Source organism: Lethenteron reissneri, chromosome 72 (assembly GCF_015708825.2).
Source record: "Lethenteron reissneri isolate LAM-NWPU_2019-01 chromosome 72, ASM1570882v1, whole genome shotgun sequence".
In the NCBI taxonomy this organism is placed as follows: domain Eukaryota; kingdom Metazoa; phylum Chordata; class Hyperoartia; order Petromyzontiformes; family Petromyzontidae; genus Lethenteron; species Lethenteron reissneri.
In genome coordinates, this window is record NC_083850.1 from 5,618,362 (window position 1) to 5,638,988 (window position 20,627).

General features: G+C 50.3%; 2 protein-coding genes across 2 annotated transcripts in view; one reads left to right on the forward strand and one right to left on the reverse strand.

The window, feature by feature from the left end:
* Positions 1 to 20,627, reverse strand: part of LOC133361284 (zinc finger protein 239-like) — an 807,570-nt gene that overhangs the window by 409,961 nt on the left and 376,982 nt on the right. The window lies entirely within an intron of this gene.
* The window catches only part of LOC133361343 (zinc finger protein 180-like), a gene marked incomplete at its 5' end in the record, with an annotated part of 32,597 nt that continues 13,812 nt past the window's right edge, over positions 1,843 to 20,627 (forward strand). The window contains 2 exons of the mRNA XM_061580275.1: positions 1,843 to 2,139; positions 17,709 to 18,251. Coding sequence (XP_061436259.1) covers positions 1,843 to 2,139; positions 17,709 to 18,251 — 840 coding nt within the window. The remainder of the gene's footprint in view (positions 2,140 to 17,708; positions 18,252 to 20,627) is intronic.

Consider the following 20,627-nt stretch of genomic DNA (forward strand, 5'->3'; position numbering starts at 1 on the left):
GTTGTCAAGCGTCCTCGACGGGTACTTCACATACATACATGTTACATGCACATATACTTACTACAAACAGACATGTTACATACATACATGTTACATACATACAAAGCAGTCTGCAACCGTGAATTGTGCAGCTTGGAATAATTGAGGACATCGCGTTTACCAGTTTACATGTTATAGAGTACAGGTGATCCCCGGTATACTTCGGGATTCGGAACCGGAGCGTTGCAAAACGATTCATAACGAAGAACTTCCCCCGCCAGAGAGCAAGCCGCTAATGAAAACAACTCGGGCGGCGGGACCACGTGCGTCCATGAGCGGTAGGGGACAGGGCATGGTTGTATTGCCCACAGGTGCCACCGGGTACGTCCCCCAAGTTGCTCCGCCCATGGCGGGGTCCAGTAGAAGTCATAGAGGTGAAACGGCTGCAGTGTGTATGAATACAGATAGGGCGTCGCCGTTGGTTCGTCCACCCATCGCGCCTCAAGACTTATGTCCGTCCCCACCCAGACAGCTCATCCCCATGTCCTGTACAGCCCAAGTCTGGTGTGTCCGACGTGGTGGGGCTCTCGGCAACGGAAACCGTACGCCAAATGAAATGTGTTGTGATGCCCACAGTTTCTGAGCCCCTGAGGCCCGGGCTACCGTCAAAGATTTGTCCATGTAGGCATCCAGATATTTAAACACAGAGACAGTTTCAACTGAGAAGATGGGTATAAGCTGATCTCTTAGCTTCGGTGTATCAATGGTTCTGGCTGTGTGGTGAGCTGTGTGTGTCTCAATGGCGCGGCCAACGTTGCGGTGATTCTCTTGCGTGGACGCGCTCGCCTCACAGCGCAGTTGGCAGCGCCGCAGCAGCTTGTGTTACACACAGACGTGACATTAACTGTCCACTGTTGGATGAATGTGTGGTAATGGAATTTAATAGCTATTTACAGTATATACCTGTAGACAACCTGTAGTGTTGTTTGAGAGCAGCTACTAAAGTCGCTGCGGCAAACGAGGTGGTGGCTGGCCAAACCATGCCTCGCTGTTTGTCTCCGGAGTGATGACGGATACCAATCAGACCAAGCGGAGACCATGTACCAGATCGGATTTTGGTTACTGATGTTAGAGTGATTGTATTGCAAATGTGGTCACTACTCGTCTGTACGTGCTCACTCCCGATGCTCGGCGGTTTTTGGCAACGCCACGGGGCTGCATTCACTTTAAATCGAGGACAATGGAGGGCATGGGGAACGTGTTTTTCCATTTATTCAAAATAAGTGCACAATTACACACTGAGATGCACTTACATATTCATGCATGAAGCACAATGGGCACATTACCCTTCGGTATGTTAATAGACATGCGGATTGTACCTTCCAAAATTAACAATCGAATGCAAATATCCTGAAAGACAAAGGATTGAATCCTAGGGGGGGGGAGTTATAAGGCGGCTCAGAAGCAGAGCTCAATGCCATTTCGAGAGGGAACTTGATGAGGTTGGACGCTCGACTCGTCGCTCTGCTGATCGCCCTTCAACCGCGAGACAACGCAGCCTGGCGAGCACAATTGCTGTGTCGACAGTTAGGCGACTTTGCGTCGGGAGAGTTCGTGGCGACATCTTTAGACGGGTTACAGACACCGATATACCGTGAATCTCCAAGTAAGTGTCTATTTTCGCGGATAAACTCTTAAACGTGTTCGTCGTCAAATTTACGGGAATTCTTTGCGTCTCGATTAGACGCGAGAGTATTTTTGACACCATAACACCACTGCTGTTACTACGCTCACATGGAGCAGAGACGCTCTCCACAGCCCCACGTACACGGAGGCAAGAAGCCATTCAATTGCTCTGTGTGTGGGAAGTCCTTTTCATGGCCATCTGATCTTAAGAGACACCAGAGAACGCACACGGGCGAGAAGCCGTTCCTGTGCCCTGTGTGTGGAAAGGCATTTGCAAAGTCATCATATCTTCAGAGTCACCAGAAAACACACACGGGTGAGAAGCCATTCCTGTGTTCTGTGTGTGGGAAGGCATTTGCACGGTCATCAACTCTTCACGATCATAAGAAAACACACACGGGCGAGAAGCCATTCCTGTGCCCTGTGTGTGGGAAGACATTTGTACAGTCGTCAAAATGGAACAGGCATCAGAAGGTCCACGATGATAGGAAGCTGAAATCAAAAGGTGGAATTCAAGGTGCTGCAATGATTCCTGAAGATAATTCCACTATCGATCCCATGCAGTTGGATCCCGAGAGATGGCTGGATGTAATGGAGTGGCTAGAGGATCAACCCGAGAGCTCGGGGTGACTGAAATATAATGTTGCATGTAGTTATACCTATTAAGCCGTATCGAGCACTTTTGTGTGTAATTCTGTTCGTTTGAGAGTTTCTTGACGTGCAGGTGGTGATTTTTGATTTTGTCGGATTTAAGTCTTCCTGTTGAGCTAAAGTTGGAATGCATCTGTAGTTAGATCTTTACTCAACATTTTAAACGGGTTTTTTTTCAAGTATAAAGTTTTTTTTGGATGGTAATAATCTGCTTTGGTATGTACATTGATGACGCGTTCGTTGGATATATGGCCTTGACTTCAACATAGACGCACAGTGAACAAACATGGTGAACTAATAAGGACATCATGGGTAATGATACTTTAGCGCTTTGGTATTCCTGGAACGGATATGGTTTGCATTGTATTGTAACATAGGACAAAATACATTCGGTTCGAGTTTTGACTTAAAAATGATTGCAGATGAATAAAAAAGTTTTTTTTAACAAATGTGTGTCCGTTTATGTATTCATATCAACAACGTGTTTTAAGCGAGTTTCAGGTGGAGGATCTTCGTCACACAACCATATAAACGGAGGTAATGTATTATAATATCATTAGAAGCATTAGAATCACAGTGTGGTCGTATAAGAATCGCTAATATGTATGTATAGTGTACGTGCAAGGATCGGATAAAAATTATTACAATTACAACATGGTCATATACAATCACGATTTTCACTGCTAGATGTCATCGATTAACAAGACGGAATATATTTATATAAATACACGCACAAACCAATTATAAACGCTTGCGATTATGAATCGTTACAATTTTATAACAATCACAAATTGTAACAAAGCGAAATTCCAACAAGCAAAACACCACGCTCACGTGATTGCTGAGGATGAGTGGTGAGGGAGAGTGGTGAGGGTGAATGGTGAGTGCTGAGTGGTGAGGGTGTGTATATATGTAAGGTTATTAAGACATATTTTTCACCCGGGCAACGCCGGGTACTACTGCTAGTTAATAATATACAGCATTGATATTTTGCGTGGAGCCTACAAGCGCAACCTTGCGCATTTTGACCTGGTTCTCGACGCCCGTCCCGCGCCCATGGTAGAATCTTGTGCATTTCGGGGCGTCAAGGGTTCGCACCACAGCCTTGAAGGATTAGGCAGGTCCCTGGCTTCTTTTGAAGAATATGACCAGGCTCCAGGCACTGGATCCTCGCACGTGGCGGATCCTTGAGGCACCCCGGGCCTCAGGGGCTCGGAAATTGTGGGCGCCACAACACATTTCATTTGGAGTACGGTTTCCGTTGCCGAGTGCCCCACCACGTTGGACACACCAGACTTGGGCTGTACAGGACATGGGGATGAGCTGTCTGGGTGGGGACGGACATAACTACATGCGTACACACTGCGGCCATTTCACCTCTATGACTTCTACAAGACCCCGCCATGGGCGGCGCAACTTGGGGGATGTACCCGGTGTCACAACCTGTCTACGACCGCCCATGGAAGCACGTGTTCCCGCCGCCCCGTGTTCTTTTCATTAGCGGCTTGCGCTCAGACAGGGAAAGTTCCTCGTTGTAAATCGTTTCACAACGTTCTGGTCCCGAAACCCGAAGTATACGGGGGATCACCTGTACTCTATAACATGTAAACTGATAACACTATGAACAATAACACTAAACATTAAACGACTTTAATTTTTTTTATAATAGATTCCACCATAAACGGAGTTACGGTATGAGAATGTCATTAGAAGCATTCTAATCGCTCATATGTTTGTAAAGTGTAGTTTCAATCGAATCGGGGGACGGATATGCGAACTGTGGGGGTTTGCAGGGTTAGAATCGAATTAAAATGATTCTAGTAACAATATGTACATCCTAAAGTCGACTATTATCAACCAAAAAAAGCTTAATACTTGAAAAAAATGTTTAAAATGTTGAGTAAAGATCTAACTACAGATGCATTCCAACTTTAGCTCAACAGGAAGACTTAAACACTACAATATTGTCCGGAATTGAACCATCTCATAACCACTGCTCATCACACCACTTCACCAAGTAATCCGACAACATCAAAAATCACCACCTGCACGTCAAGAAACTCTCAAACGCAGTGGCGGCTCCTGCAAAATCTTTCAGGGGGGGGCAAATGTCTGGATGATTGATAAGGATAAGGTCAACCCATGCAATGAATAAATTAACAGCTTAAGCATGTAAAGGCAACTTCACTTCTTTAATATTGTAGGGATGTTGGAGAGAGGGCCGTTATGCATGGCAGCCTATGGGAAAGAAACACAGTGGGCGGGGCTACGTGTGTGCACAGGGAGATGCCCTCTGCGACGTCCGAGCCAGACACCCTGGGGGGGGCTGGTTCGGCGTTACGATCCCCCGGGGCCCCACCCCTCAAGGAGGGTTGGGTATAAAAAGGGGTCGTTATATGGGCTTAGTCAGTTATGTGATAGTTAAGCTAAGAAGTCGGAAGACGTCGTAGCTAGAGCCCTGGACTCCCCCTGATCGCCGCCCTTATCAGGGCCCCACGGGATCAGGCTCGAGCCAGTGGCGTGGTCCCGTGAACCAGAGCCAGTGCTCTGGGACTCCGGGTACCGAGCCCGATTACCAGTGTCGGGCCAGACAGCCTCCCCTAGCTCTTAGTGGAGGACTCAGGGGATAGGCTATGGATAGCTAGGGGTGTTCCCTGAGTTATACGGGTGAGGGGGCCGCTACCCCCTCTAGGGCTGTCCTGTACTGGCAACTTGTTAAATAAATATACGTGTGCCTCAACTCCGTTGTCAAGCGTCCTCGACGGGTACTTCATCTGGCGTCAGAAGTGGTAAAAATGGAAACGCGCCATACAGCTCGGACCAGGGTACCACAAGAGGAGGACGCCGCGGAGATCGCCGAGCCCGAGACAGAGCAACAAGATGGGGTGCAGCCGGAGCCTGGCGCCTTCTCACCGGGACGTCAGCATGGAGAGGGGCCGCAGCCAGATGCACTACGACTGGCTCACGAACGGCTGGCGGAGCTACTTTATGCCGCTGCCGCCACACTGGAAGGCATTACGCGGTTGGGGGCTGGTGGTCCACCGCAGGGCGAGGAGAACCGGCGGCCGGAGCACTTTCCCGCCATTTCAGCGACTTCACAATTTGAATTTCCCGCCATGGACGCCGCGGCTGTTCGGGGCGTGGCCAGCTTAGACATCGGCTCCGACATCGCCGTCGCCGGGGCTGCAGCGTCATCGCAGCCGAAGGATGCGTCATCGCTGCCGCGACAGGCGATGCCATCGGCCAGTCGCGCCGAGGCACCGCCAAAGGGAGGTGAAAGCAACCTGCGGGAGTCCACATCGACCGCTGCGCTTCACCAAAGGCTGCCCCCGCTGAAGGAATTCATCGGTGCGGAGGGTGACTGGGGCGGCTTCCGGCGACGCTTCCTCGCCCATCAGGAGATGGCGCGGTGGTCCGACGAGGAGGCCCTTTGCGCGCTGCCGGCGCTCCTCGATGGGGACGCGCTCGCCGCACTCACGTCGGCGCCAAAAGAGAAGCGGGCTACACTACCAATGGCGCTACAGCTGCTGGCCGGGGTCTATGGACCTTCAGCCGAATGCCGTCAGCAGTTCTACGATCGCAGGCGGGGTGAAAAAGAGTCGCCTCTGGCTTTCCGGACAAGTCTTCTGGCGCTGGCAAAAACAGCCTTTCCCCGCATGGACGACGACGGCGTGGACGCAATGGTCGCGGAGAAGATCCTCCTCTTGGCGGACGACCTCGACATCGTCGTCATCGCACAAGGGGATGCAGAAATGACCTCCCTCCAGGCTGCGCGACTCCTCCACGCCAACCTTCTGCAGCAGCGGCGAAAGGCAAACAGGGCATCGGCTGGGCGTGCGGTGGCTGCAGCCACCCTTCCGTCAGAAGAACTTTATGCCGTCGACCATCGACGGCAACAGACGACGGGGGCGCGGCCGGGTCGGGACGGGCCGAGGCGTTTCGACCGTCCATCGTCTCCATCGGCGCTCCCGCGGTGCTTCAACTGCGGCATCCGGGGCCATGTCGCCTCGGGGTGCCGTTCTCCTCGACAGCGGGGGACGACGCCTCGACAGGACGCCGGCCCTCCTCTTCCTCCTCCCAAGCTCCAGCACCATGATCCGGCGAGTCGCGGCACCTCACATGTTTGGCCAACGCACCCACCTGTCGCACACTCTCGCACCGTAACGAACGGGGGGCCGGTGGGGCGCTGCGATGGACCGGCGCGGATCACTGCGGGGGCTCAAATCGAGCCCGAGCGGTGGTCCGTGTTGGCCCATCGCGTGGTGGCCGCGGCGTCGGGATCGTCGGCCGTGGTCGGTTACATTGATGGGGTGGAGGTACGCATCATAGTCGATACAGGGGCATCGGCGACAATTATTTCGGAACTAATTTACAATATTCTACCGGTGCAGAGCCGTCCTTTGCTACCGGTTAATGTCCCTTTCTATGCCGCTAACGGGGGCTCTCTCGGCATCGTGGGACAGATTCGAGCGCAAATTTCTATCGGGGACATCAAATTGTCGGGGCCGATTTTTGTCTCCTCCTCACTGGCAGTTCCGTGCCTGCTGGGGACGGACTTCTTGGGCAGGATGCCAATTCGTATTTTGATCGACCAAGGATGCATTGAGCTTCCGTCGGGGCGACGTATGGCGTTCCTGCCTTCCCCTGTAGCGACTCGGACGGCGTTCGCGACGGTACCGGCGTTCGTCGTAAAAACAGTGCGTGTGCCGCCGGGGGCACAAATGCTGGTACCTCTTAAACTTCGTAGGCCCTTCGCTAAGGGTGTTGGGGATCAGGGTGTTGTGCTGGGGCCGTCTAGGGCCGGGGTTAATGGGCCTCATTTAATTCCGGCCCAGACCATCGTAAGGGGGGACGAGGATCCCTTCATCGCGGTCCTCAATGTCGGGTCGCAGACAGTAGTGGTTCCCCAAGGGACTGTGCTCGCTCACGCGACGCCGGTGCCCTGCGAGGAACCTGCCGTGAACCACATTGACACTGCTGCTCGGACGCACCCGCATTCGGACGGCGATGAAGGGTGGCTCGACGCGCTTTGTGCGGGATCGACGAACCTGTCCAATTTAGAGCGCCAACGGCTTAGATCGCTGCTAAAGGAATTTTCCGACGTTTTCAGTCGGAATAAATACGATTTGGGTTGTACTCACCTGCTGCGTCACCATATTGACACGGGTGACAGCGCGCCTATTCGCCAAAATCCTTTTCGGTTGAGTCCCGCCGAAAAGGACCATGTCAAATCGGCTGTCGATGACATGTTAGCCGCCGACATTATCTCTCCCTCTACCAGCCCTTGGGGAGCACCGATTGTCCTGGTTAAGAAACAGGATGGCTCGTTGCGGTTTTGCGTAGATTTCCGTCGCCTTAATAAGGTTTCGGTTGCCGACGCATACCCGCTCCCACGGATGGACGAATCGCTGGACGCCTTGGCGGGAGCGCGATTCTTCTCCACACTAGATTTACTTTCGGGATTCTGGCAGCTTCCTCTGGACGATGATTCGAAGCCTAAAACCGCTTTCCGTACACCGCACGGCCTGTTCCAATTCAACCGGTTGCCGATGGGCTTACACTCAGCGCCGGCAACCTTCCAGCGGTTGATGGAATTGGTTTTGGCTGGATTGCAATGGGAATCGTGCCTGATTTATTTGGATGACGTAATTGTTTTTGGAAGAACCTTTGACGAACATCTCCAGAGGCTGCGGGCGGTTTTCCAAAGGATGCGGGCTGCTAATTTGAAATTTAAGCCCCAAAAATGCTATTTGTTTCGCGAGTCAGTGCGTTATTTGGGGCACATCGTGGGGCGCTCGGGTATTGCTACCGATCCCGCCAAAACGCAGTGTGTCAGCTCCTGGCCAATTCCGACCTCGGTGGGGGAGGTGAGGAGTTTTATTGGCTTCGCTTCATATTACCGACGGTTCGTCGCTAATTTTGCTACAATTGCCAAACCCCTACATGCTTTGACATCAAAAGGGGTTCGGTTCCACTGGGGTCGGGATGAGGAAGTAGCTTTCTGCTCCCTTCGGGATGCATTGGTGAAGGCTCCTCCTTTGACTTACCCCGATTTTTCGAGGCCGTTTTTGCTCGACACCGACGCGAGCAACACAGGTATCGGAGGCGTGCTTTCCCAGGTGGTTGATGGCGTGGAACGGGTGGTTGCGTACGGCAGTCGGGTGTTGTCTCCAGCGGAGCAAAAATATTGTGTCACCCGTAGAGAACTGTTGGCAATTGTTTTCTTCATCCAACAGTACCGCCCATATCTGTACGGTCAGCATTTCACTGTCCGTACGGATCATGCGGCACTGCAGTACGCCCTGAAGGTTCAACAGCCATCGGGACAATTGTCCCGATGGCTGGAGGTCCTCCAGGATTTCGATTTTGACACCACCTATCGTAAGGGCATTCGCCACACAAATGCGGACGCTCTGTCGCGCATGCCAACCACCTCCGAATGCGCATGCCTCCTGGGGTCGGGGCGTTGCAAGCCAGCTGGGGACATGACGGTTCCAGTCCTGGCGGCCGCCGCCGATGTTGACACATCGCTCCCCGATGAGATCGGGAAACAGGGAAGGGATTCCCTGCTTGGGTTGCCTGTGATTGAGTGGGGACGCCTCCAGATGGAGGACGCCTCCCTCCTCGCGCTGCGTCGTCGCGCCAGGGAGAGGGGGTGTGGGACGGGTGATGCCGACAATTGGGAAATACACGCGGGCTTGCTCATGCATTGGGACGGTAAATCCCACCGTCACCGGCTGGTAGTTCCTGCGGGGTTACGGGGTAAGGTGGTGTGGGCTGCTCATGAGCGCCTCCTCCACCTGGGTACCCAAAAGACCCTCGCCTCGCTCCAGCTGGATTTTTTTTGGCCGGGCATGACACGGGATGTCACGGATCTCCTGGCAGCATGCCCCCGGTGTGCGCAACGCAAACCACCAGCTCGGGAGTCGAACCCGCCGTTGCAGTCCATCACAGTCTCCAGGGTGAACGAACTCGTAGCGTTGGATATCCTGGGGCCGTTTCCCGCCACCCCTAGGGGCAATAGATATTTGCTAACAGGGGTCGAATACTTCACACGCTGGCCTATGGCCTGGCCCCTGGCAAATCAGTCGGCAGCAGCCATCGTGGACGCCTTTGTCCAAGGCTACGTCATGGACAAAGGTGCTCCGGAGCGGCTGCTGACCGACCAGGGTAAAAATTTTTCCGGGAACCTCCTCAAACAAGTCTGTGAGCTCCTAGGTACAAAGAAGATTCGTACCTCTCCCTATCACCCACAAACTGACGGGATGGTCGAGCGTCTGCATCGTACCATCACGTCTATGTTGTCGCACCTGGTTTCGGAGTCACAGACCAATTGGGACTTGCAAATTCAAGGGGTCCTGGCAGCATATCGATTGGCCCCCCATGCTGCCACGGGATTTTCACCCTTCTTTCTCATGTATGGTCGCGAACATGACCCACCTGTTCGGGCACAGCTGCAGATCCCCGCGCCTCTAGGTAAAATTAAATTGGACGAGCACGTTAAATTTAACCTTCGAAAGCTAACTGAGGCGCGGGATGCTGCCATGCTCAATTCCCGCATGCGCCAAAAGGCGAATGAGCGCCTCAGACTCGCGCGCGCGCACGTGCTGCAGTGGAAGCCAGGGGACAGGGCATGGCTGCACTGTCCCCAGGTACCGCTTGCGACCTCCTCGAAACTGGTACGGCCATGGCGGGGCCCCGTCGAGGTGGTCGAGGTTTTGCGACCGCAGTGCGTTCGTATCAAGTGGGGGAGGCGCCGGTGGTTCGTTCACCCCTCTAGACTAAAACCCTTCGTTGCGGTGCGGGACTCTGCTCCACACGCGCAGGGCCAAGCATGTGAGGGGTCGACCGACCCGGAGGGTCCGCCTCTGTTGATCTCACCTGACGTCTTGCCGGTTGCCCCGCCCCCAGGTTCTCCCGGAATGACGGGCTCGCGCACATCCCTCACGGGGGATGCCGAGGGTCCCGCCACTCCAATTGCGGACTCGCCTCGGATGGGACAGCGGCCACCGAATGGTCCGCCATCTGAGGTTGGCCCTTGTGACGGGCCTGCGGCAAGGACGCGCGCTAAAATGCGCAGACTCTTATAAAAACACTGGAACGCGAACAAGAAGTGAAAACGAAACGAAAATAAGAAGAAAATTTTTTTTATTTTTTTTTGCGTTTTCTGGTACACTTTCGTGTGCTATTGTTGCTGGACGCTGCGTTCGTGTGGCGCTCTTGGCGCGTTGTTGTATTATGGCTGTGTGTGTGTGTGCGTCTTGTGTGCGTGTTGTGCGTGTGCTGAGGGTTCCGGGAAATGTACATATCTTGCCTCTACGGATTTCGTATTTATTCGGGGGGGGGGGCGCGTCGGTTTGTTCTCCCTTTAGGGGCATTGTTAGTGTTGTTGTTTAATTCTCGTTCTGTTAAATGGAAAAAATGGGGCACACACGGGGGGAGTCAAGGGGTAAAGATTCATTGGTTGAAATTGTTGCAGCCGGGACGGCTGCGAGCTATGCGGGGGGGAGTGATGTAGGGATGTTGGAGAGAGGGCCGTTATGCATGGCAGCCTATGGGAAAGAAACACAGTGGGCGGGGCTACGTGTGTGCACAGGGAGATGCCCTCTGCGACGTCCGAGCCAGACACCCTGGGGGGGGCTGGTTCGGCGTTACGATCCCCCGGGGCCCCACCCCTCAAGGAGGGTTGGGTATAAAAAGGGGTCGTTATATGGGCTTAGTCAGTTATGTGATAGTTAAGCTAAGAAGTCGGAAGACGTCGTAGCTAGAGCCCTGGACTCCCCCTGATCGCCGCCCTTATCAGGGCCCCACGGGATCAGGCTCGAGCCAGTGGCGTGGTCCCGTGAACCAGAGCCAGTGCTCTGGGACTCCGGGTACCGAGCCCGATTACCAGTGTCGGGCCAGACAGCCTCCCCTAGCTCTTAGTGGAGGACTCAGGGGATAGGCTATGGATAGCTAGGGGTGTTCCCTGAGTTATACGGGTGAGGGGGCCGCTACCCCCTCTAGGGCTGTCCTGTACTGGCAACTTGTTAAATAAATATACGTGTGCCTCAACTCCGTTGTCAAGCGTCCTCGACGGGTACTTCACATACATACATGTTACATGCACATATACTTACTACAAACAGACATGTTACATACATACATGTTACATACATACAAAGCAGTCTGCAACCGTGAATTGTGCAGCTTGGAATAATTGAGGACATCGCGTTTACCAGTTTACATGTTATAGAGTACAGGTGATCCCCGGTATACTTCGGGATTCGGAACCGGAGCGTTGCAAAACGATTCATAACGAAGAACTTCCCCCGCCAGAGAGCAAGCCGCTAATGAAAACAACTCGGGCGGCGGGACCACGTGCGTCCATGAGCGGTAGGGGACAGGGCATGGTTGTATTGCCCACAGGTGCCACCGGGTACGTCCCCCAAGTTGCTCCGCCCATGGCGGGGTCCAGTAGAAGTCATAGAGGTGAAACGGCTGCAGTGTGTATGAATACAGATAGGGCGTCGCCGTTGGTTCGTCCACCCATCGCGCCTCAAGACTTATGTCCGTCCCCACCCAGACAGCTCATCCCCATGTCCTGTACAGCCCAAGTCTGGTGTGTCCGACGTGGTGGGGCTCTCGGCAACGGAAACCGTACGCCAAATGAAATGTGTTGTGATGCCCACAGTTTCTGAGCCCCTGAGGCCCGGGCTACCGTCAAAGATTTGTCCATGTAGGCATCCAGATATTTAAACACAGAGACAGTTTCAACTGAGAAGATGGGTATAAGCTGATCTCTTAGCTTCGGTGTATCAATGGTTCTGGCTGTGTGGTGAGCTGTGTGTGTCTCAATGGCGCGGCCAACGTTGCGGTGATTCTCTTGCGTGGACGCGCTCGCCTCACAGCGCAGTTGGCAGCGCCGCAGCAGCTTGTGTTACACACAGACGTGACATTAACTGTCCACTGTTGGATGAATGTGTGGTAATGGAATTTAATAGCTATTTACAGTATATACCTGTAGACAACCTGTAGTGTTGTTTGAGAGCAGCTACTAAAGTCGCTGCGGCAAACGAGGTGGTGGCTGGCCAAACCATGCCTCGCTGTTTGTCTCCGGAGTGATGACGGATACCAATCAGACCAAGCGGAGACCATGTACCAGATCGGATTTTGGTTACTGATGTTAGAGTGATTGTATTGCAAATGTGGTCACTACTCGTCTGTACGTGCTCACTCCCGATGCTCGGCGGTTTTTGGCAACGCCACGGGGCTGCATTCACTTTAAATCGAGGACAATGGAGGGCATGGGGAACGTGTTTTTCCATTTATTCAAAATAAGTGCACAATTACACACTGAGATGCACTTACATATTCATGCATGAAGCACAATGGGCACATTACCCTTCGGTATGTTAATAGACATGCGGATTGTACCTTCCAAAATTAACAATCGAATGCAAATATCCTGAAAGACAAAGGATTGAATCCTAGGGGGGGGGAGTTATAAGGCGGCTCAGAAGCAGAGCTCAATGCCATTTCGAGAGGGAACTTGATGAGGTTGGACGCTCGACTCGTCGCTCTGCTGATCGCCCTTCAACCGCGAGACAACGCAGCCTGGCGAGCACAATTGCTGTGTCGACAGTTAGGCGACTTTGCGTCGGGAGAGTTCGTGGCGACATCTTTAGACGGGTTACAGACACCGATATACCGTGAATCTCCAAGTAAGTGTCTATTTTCGCGGATAAACTCTTAAACGTGTTCGTCGTCAAATTTACGGGAATTCTTTGCGTCTCGATTAGACGCGAGAGTATTTTTGACACCATAACACCACTGCTGTTACTACGCTCACATGGAGCAGAGACGCTCTCCACAGCCCCACGTACACGGAGGCAAGAAGCCATTCAATTGCTCTGTGTGTGGGAAGTCCTTTTCATGGCCATCTGATCTTAAGAGACACCAGAGAACGCACACGGGCGAGAAGCCGTTCCTGTGCCCTGTGTGTGGAAAGGCATTTGCAAAGTCATCATATCTTCAGAGTCACCAGAAAACACACACGGGTGAGAAGCCATTCCTGTGTTCTGTGTGTGGGAAGGCATTTGCACGGTCATCAACTCTTCACGATCATAAGAAAACACACACGGGCGAGAAGCCATTCCTGTGCCCTGTGTGTGGGAAGACATTTGTACAGTCGTCAAAATGGAACAGGCATCAGAAGGTCCACGATGATAGGAAGCTGAAATCAAAAGGTGGAATTCAAGGTGCTGCAATGATTCCTGAAGATAATTCCACTATCGATCCCATGCAGTTGGATCCCGAGAGATGGCTGGATGTAATGGAGTGGCTAGAGGATCAACCCGAGAGCTCGGGGTGACTGAAATATAATGTTGCATGTAGTTATACCTATTAAGCCGTATCGAGCACTTTTGTGTGTAATTCTGTTCGTTTGAGAGTTTCTTGACGTGCAGGTGGTGATTTTTGATTTTGTCGGATTTAAGTCTTCCTGTTGAGCTAAAGTTGGAATGCATCTGTAGTTAGATCTTTACTCAACATTTTAAACGGGTTTTTTTCAAGTATAAAGTTTTTTTTGGATGGTAATAATCTGCTTTGGTATGTACATTGATGACGCGTTCGTTGGATATATGGCCTTGACTTCAACATAGACGCACAGTGAACAAACATGGTGAACTAATAAGGACATCATGGGTAATGATACTTTAGCGCTTTGGTATTCCTGGAACGGATATGGTTTGCATTGTATTGTAACATAGGACAAAATACATTCGGTTCGAGTTTTGACTTAAAAATGATTGCAGATGAATAAAAAAGTTTTTTTTAACAAATGTGTGTCCGTTTATGTATTCATATCAACAACGTGTTTTAAGCGAGTTTCAGGTGGAGGATCTTCGTCACACAACCATATAAACGGAGGTAAGGTATTATAATATCATTAGAAGCATTAGAATCACAGTGTGGTCGTATAAGAATCGCTAATATGTATGTATAGTGTACGTGCAAGGATCGGATAAAAATTATTACAATTACAACATGGTCATATACAATCACGATTTTCACTGCTAGATGTCATCGATTAACAAGACGGAATATATTTATATAAATACACGCACAAACCAATTATAAACGCTTGCGATTATGAATCGTTACAATTTTATAACAATCACAAATTGTAACAAAGCGAAATTCCAACAAGCAAAACACCACGCTCACGTGATTGCTGAGGATGAGTGGTGAGGGAGAGTGGTGAGGGTGAATGGTGAGTGCTGAGTGGTGAGGGTGTGTATATATGTAAGGTTATTAAGACATATTTTTCACCCGGGCAACGCCGGGTACTACTGCTAGTTAATAATATACAGCATTGATATTTTGCGTGGAGCCTACAAGCGCAACCTTGCGCATTTTGACCTGGTTCTCGACGCCCGTCCCGCGCCCATGGTAGAATCTTGTGCATTTCGGGGCGTCAAGGGTTCGCACCACAGCCTTGAAGGATTAGGCAGGTCCCTGGCTTCTTTTGAAGAATATGACCAGGCTCCAGGCACTGGATCCTCGCACGTGGCGGATCCTTGAGGCACCCCGGGCCTCAGGGGCTCGGAAACTGTGGGCGCCACAAGACATTTCATTTGGAGTACGGTTTCCATTGCCGAGTGCCCCACCACGTCGGACACACCAGACTTGGCCTGTACAGGACATGGGGATGAGCTGTCTGGGTGTGGACGGACATAACTACATGCGTACACACTGCGGCCATTTCACCTCTATGACTTCTACCTGTCGCCGCCGTGGGCGGAGCAACTTGGGGGACGTACCCGGTGTCACCTTTGGGCAATACAACCTGTCTACGACCGCCCATGGAAGCACGTGTTCCCGCCGCCCCGTGTTCTTTTAATTAGCGGCTTGCGCTCTGGCAGGGAAAGTTCCTCGTTGTAAATCGTTTCACAACGTTCTGGTCCCGAAACCCGAAGTATACGGGGGATCACCTGTACTCTATAACATGTAAACTGATAACACTATGAACAATAACACTAAACATTCAACGACGACTTTAATTTTTTTTATAATAGATTCCACCATAAACGGAGTTACGGTATGAGAATGTCATTAGAAGCATTTTAATCGCTCATATGTATGTAAAGTGTAGGTTCAATCGAATCGGGGGACGGATATGCGAACTATGGGTGTTTGCAGGGTTAGAATCGAATTAAAATTATTCTAGTAACAATATGTTCGTATGCGCATTTTACTGTGCTTGAATATATGTTATGTGCAAATGCGAATCGTTAGTCATAAATGCGAGGCAGGGTTTAAAATGTGCATGTTTAATCCAGTGTTAACGTTAATCCAGTGTTAGCATTATATTTAAGGACAATATTGTTAATATCAATTCGTCTGGACATGGCACGTGCCTTGTTCGTCTCGATCAACCAAATTAGTTCAATGTCGGTCATAAAGGAGTGCGAGTTCATTCATAAGCAGTATTCGCTGATCCCCGATGACACAGACCTATACACACAAACAAAGTACTCTTTATTAATTTAATTATCAGCTCAGACATCTTCATCTCAATCATTTCTAAAGACGTGTGGGGTCCCGCGAGAGCAGGGCCTGGCAACAAATATCTGAGCAGCGGAAGCAGCAGAATCAAAAGTAGCTGCGTCGCCCTCGAAATGTGATGTTGCTGCTGCTGTATTTGCTTCTGCGTCGATCAAGATTGACGCTCTTGATCAACTCTGACATTGTAAACTCTCACATGTTAAACTCTAACATAGTGAAATATAATATTATAACCTATGAACTACAACCTAGCCATTGTTACGCTTTAAAATACGATTAACTGTTATAGTGCAGAACCACATAATTGGAGGTGTGGGATTATAATCGCATACTAATCATTAGAATCGCACTGAGCTAATTAGAATCACACTGTGGTTGTACGTATGGTAAGTTAATATGCCAACCGGGGGTAGGATATGCAGGATTAGAATCGAATTACAATTATTCGAATCCCACTCGTATTAGAATCACACTTTCCACTGTTGGATGAATGTGTAGTATCAATGGAATCGAATAGCCATATAAGTATATACAGTATACACAAATAAAGAGTATAACAATCACACATTGTAACATAGATACAATACACATTATTTAAAAAAACGTATTTACAAATATATATTCCACTTTTTTAAAACTCAGAATGTCGTCGTTCATGTGGGGAGATGGAGCGCAGTGGATCGTATCGTCTAAGCTTCTTTTCGGAATCCGTGTGATAACCCAGTCACAACTCCAGTTGCAGCACCTTACCAAAAATACATCTCCCAACAAGGCAGCCTTACCGATGCTGTGTATTGTGTTTATGGGATAACAGAGGTGTGTATTTTCCCATAAGCCTTGCCCAAAACGACTGATTGTCCGCTTAACAGCCTAGCCTGTAAACAACCATTGGTGATAGTGTTGTTTGAGAGCAGCTATTAAAGTCGTTTTGGCAAACGAGGTGGTGGCTGGCCAAACCATGCCTCGCTGTTTGTCTCCAGAGTGATGACGGATACAAACCAGACCAAGCGGAGACCACGTACCAGATCGGATTTTGGTTACTGATGTTAGAGTGATTGTATTGCAAGTGTGGTCACTACGCGTCTGTACGTGCTCACTCCCGAAGCTCGGCGATTTTTGGCAACGCCACGGGGCTGCATTCACTTTAAATCGAGGACAATGGAGGGCATGGGAACGTGTTTTTCTATTTATTCAAAATAAGCGCACAATTACACACTGAGATGCACTTACATATTCATGCATGAAGCATAATGGGCACATTACCCTTCGGTATGTTAATAGACATGTGGATTGTACCTTCCAAAATTAACAATCGAATGCAAATATCCTGAAAGACAAAGGATTGGATCCTCGTGGGGGAGTTATAAGGCGGCTCAGAAGCAGAGCTCAATGCCATTTCGAGAGGGAACTTGATGAGGTTGGACGCTCGACTCGTCGCTCTGCTGATCGCCCTTCAACCGCGAGACAACGCAGCCTGGCGAGCACAATTGCTGTGTCGACAGTTAGGCGACTTTGCGTCGGGAGAGTTCGTGGCGACATCTTTAGACGGGTTACAGATATAGCGTGAATCTCCAAGTAAGTGTCTATTTTCGCGGATAACATCTTAAACGTGTTCGTCGTCAAATTAGCGGGATTTTTTTGCGTCTCGGTTAGACGCGAGTGTCGTTCTTGTTTTAGCAGTTAACAAAATCTAAAACTAAACGCTAAACATCCTTACGGCCGATAGCGTACTTTTGACTCAATAACACAGCTGCTGTTACTACGCTCACATGGAGCAGAGACGCTCTCCACAGCCCCACGCACACGGAGGCAAGAAGCCATTCAATTGCTCTGTGTGTGGGAAGGCATATTCACGGCAATCAAGTCTTAAGAGTCACCAGAGAACACACACGGGCGAGAAGCCTTTCCTTTGCTCTGTGTGTGAGAAGGCATTTGCACGGGCATCAACTCTTCAAACTCATCAGAGAACACACACGGGCGAGAAGCAATTCCTGTGCTCTGTGTGTGGCAAGACATTTGCACAGTCATCGCATCTTCAGAGTCATCAGAGAACACACACGGGAGAGAAGCCATTCCTGTGCCCTGTGTGTGGGAAGACATTTGCACGATCATCACATCTTCAGAGTCATCAGAGAACACACACGGGCGAGAAGCCATTCCTGTGCCCTGTGTGTGGGAAGACATTTGCAGACTCATCAACTCTTCGAACTCATCAGAGAACACACACGGGCGAGAAGCCATTCCTGTGCTCTGTGTGTGGGAAGGCATTTGCAGACTCATCGACTCTTCAAACTCATAAGAAAACACACACGGGCGATAAGCCGTTCCTGTGCTCTGTGTGTGGGAAGGCATTTGCACAGTCGTCAAAACGGAACAGGCATCAGAAGGTCCACGATGATAGGAAGCTGAAATCAAAAGGTGAAATTCAAGGTGCTGCAATGATTCCTGAAGATAATTCCACTATCGATCCCATGCAGTTGGATCCCGAGAGATGGTTGGATGTAATGGAGTGGCTCGAGGATCAACCCGAGAACTCGGGGTGACTGAAAAAATATTATGTCATGTGGCTATACCTCAATCACGTGCACAGTGGTGGTTTGTAATGTTATCGGATTACTTGCCGAATTGGTGTGGTGAGCACTGGTTGTGAGAGGGTTCATTGTAGTCGTTAGGTGTTCCTGTTGAGCTAAAGTTGGAATGCGTCTGTAGGTAAATCTTTACTCAACATTTTAAAGATTTTGTGTCAAGTGTAGAGCTTTTTTTTTATTAATTTTTTTTTATTAATCGATTTTAGATAGCCGATTTCAGGATGTACATTGATGACGCGTTCGTTGGATATATGGCCTTGACTTCAACATAGACGCACAGTGAACAAATGTGGTGAACTAATAAGGAAATCATGGGAAATGATACTTTAACGCTTTGGTATTCCTGGAACGGAAATGGTTTGCATGGTACTGGAAATGTGTGAACATAGGACATAATAAATATTCCCTTCGAGTTTTGACGTAAAAATGATTGCAGATGAATAAAAACGTATTTTAACAAATGTTTGTCCGTTCTTTATTTTATAATGTTCATTGCAAAAACATGTTAAGATAATTTCAGGTGGAGGATCTCCATCACACAAGTGTGCCCTTAACCGGCAGCATCTTGGCTGTCTACCCAATTAACACGTGTTCCTTGAGGGGAAAGGTCCCCGTAGTTAATCGTTCATCAACGTACCAGTCACTAATCCCGAAGTATGTCGGGGATAAACTTTACTTTATAACATGTAAACTGTAATACTATAAACGATAACACTAAACATTAAACGATTATAAACTAGTGTTTTAATTTATAACCATATGCAAAGGTCGGATATAAATTATTACGATTACAACATGGTCATATTACAATCACGATTTTCACTGCTAGATGTCATCGAATAACAAAAGACGGAATATATTTATAGATTATGAATGGTACTCCTGCAACTGCGCCAACCACCGGGCCATCTTCCCCCGCGGCTCCTTGAATGTAAGAAGGAACTGAAGAGCATAATGGTCAGTGCGTACGCGACATCTCCGGCCGTACAAATACGGCCGGAACTGTTTACATGCGAAAATCACAGCGTACAACTCTTGGCGGGTCACGCAATAGTTCAGCTCGGCCCCACTCAGGGTCCGGCTGGCGTACGCGATGACTCGTTCCGTCCCATCTTGTACCTGTGACAACACCGCGCCCAGCCCGCTGCTGCAGGCGTCGGTGTCCAAAATAAAATCGGTGGTAAAATCGGGGAAAGCGAGGGTGGGGGCGTGGGTGAGGTGGTCTTTGAGAGTGGTGAAGGCCGTCTGGCAGGCCCCCGTCCACTGATAGGGGTGCTTAGGGGAAGTGAGTTGGGTGAGGGGGCGTGCAATCTCGCTGAATCCCTTTACAAATCGACGATAATAGGTGGCAAGCCCCAAAAATGATCTGATCTCCGTCAAATTCCTTGGCCGTGGCCACTCCACTACGGCGCGTACCTTCTCCGGATCGGTGCGCACGCCTGCCTCGCTGACGCGATGCCCGAGGTACCCCACCTCGCGTTGTGCGATGTAACACTTACGTGGCTTGAGCTTGAGATGAGCCGCTCGCAGTCGCTGGAACACCTCTCGAAGCCTGGACCAATGCTCAGACAAAGATCTACTGAACACTATCACATCGTCCAAGTAAATCAGGCACTGTTCCCATTGCAAGCCCCGCATCACCAACTCCATCAGCCGCTGGAACGTCGCGGGCGCATTGGTGAGTCCGAACGGGAGTACTCGAAACTCGAATAATCCCATCGGGGTGGTGAATGCGGTTTTCGGCCGATCCTCCTCCGCCATCTCCACCTGCCAGTACCCGGACGCGAGATCGAGGGTGGAAAAATATCGCGCTCCGGCGAGGCTGTCAAAAGTGTCGTCGATGCGGGGTATGGGGAAGGCGTCGCCGAGCGTGACTGCGTTCAGTTTACGGTAATCGACGCAGAACCGGGTTGATCCATCCTTTTTCGTTACTAGTACCACTGGGGCTGACCAGGGGCTCGCCGAGGGCTGAATTATGTTATCGCGAAGCATGTCCCCAACCGCCTCTTTGATCTGGGTGCGTTCGGGTGCGCCCACTCGATACGCAGGGAGTTTGATGGGTCGGGCTGCACCGGTGTCAATTTGGTGCTTAACAAGGTCGGTCCGACCCACGTCCGAGTCGTGTTCGCTGAACACGTCGGCATACTCCCGCAGTAACTCGCGCAGCCGATCGGC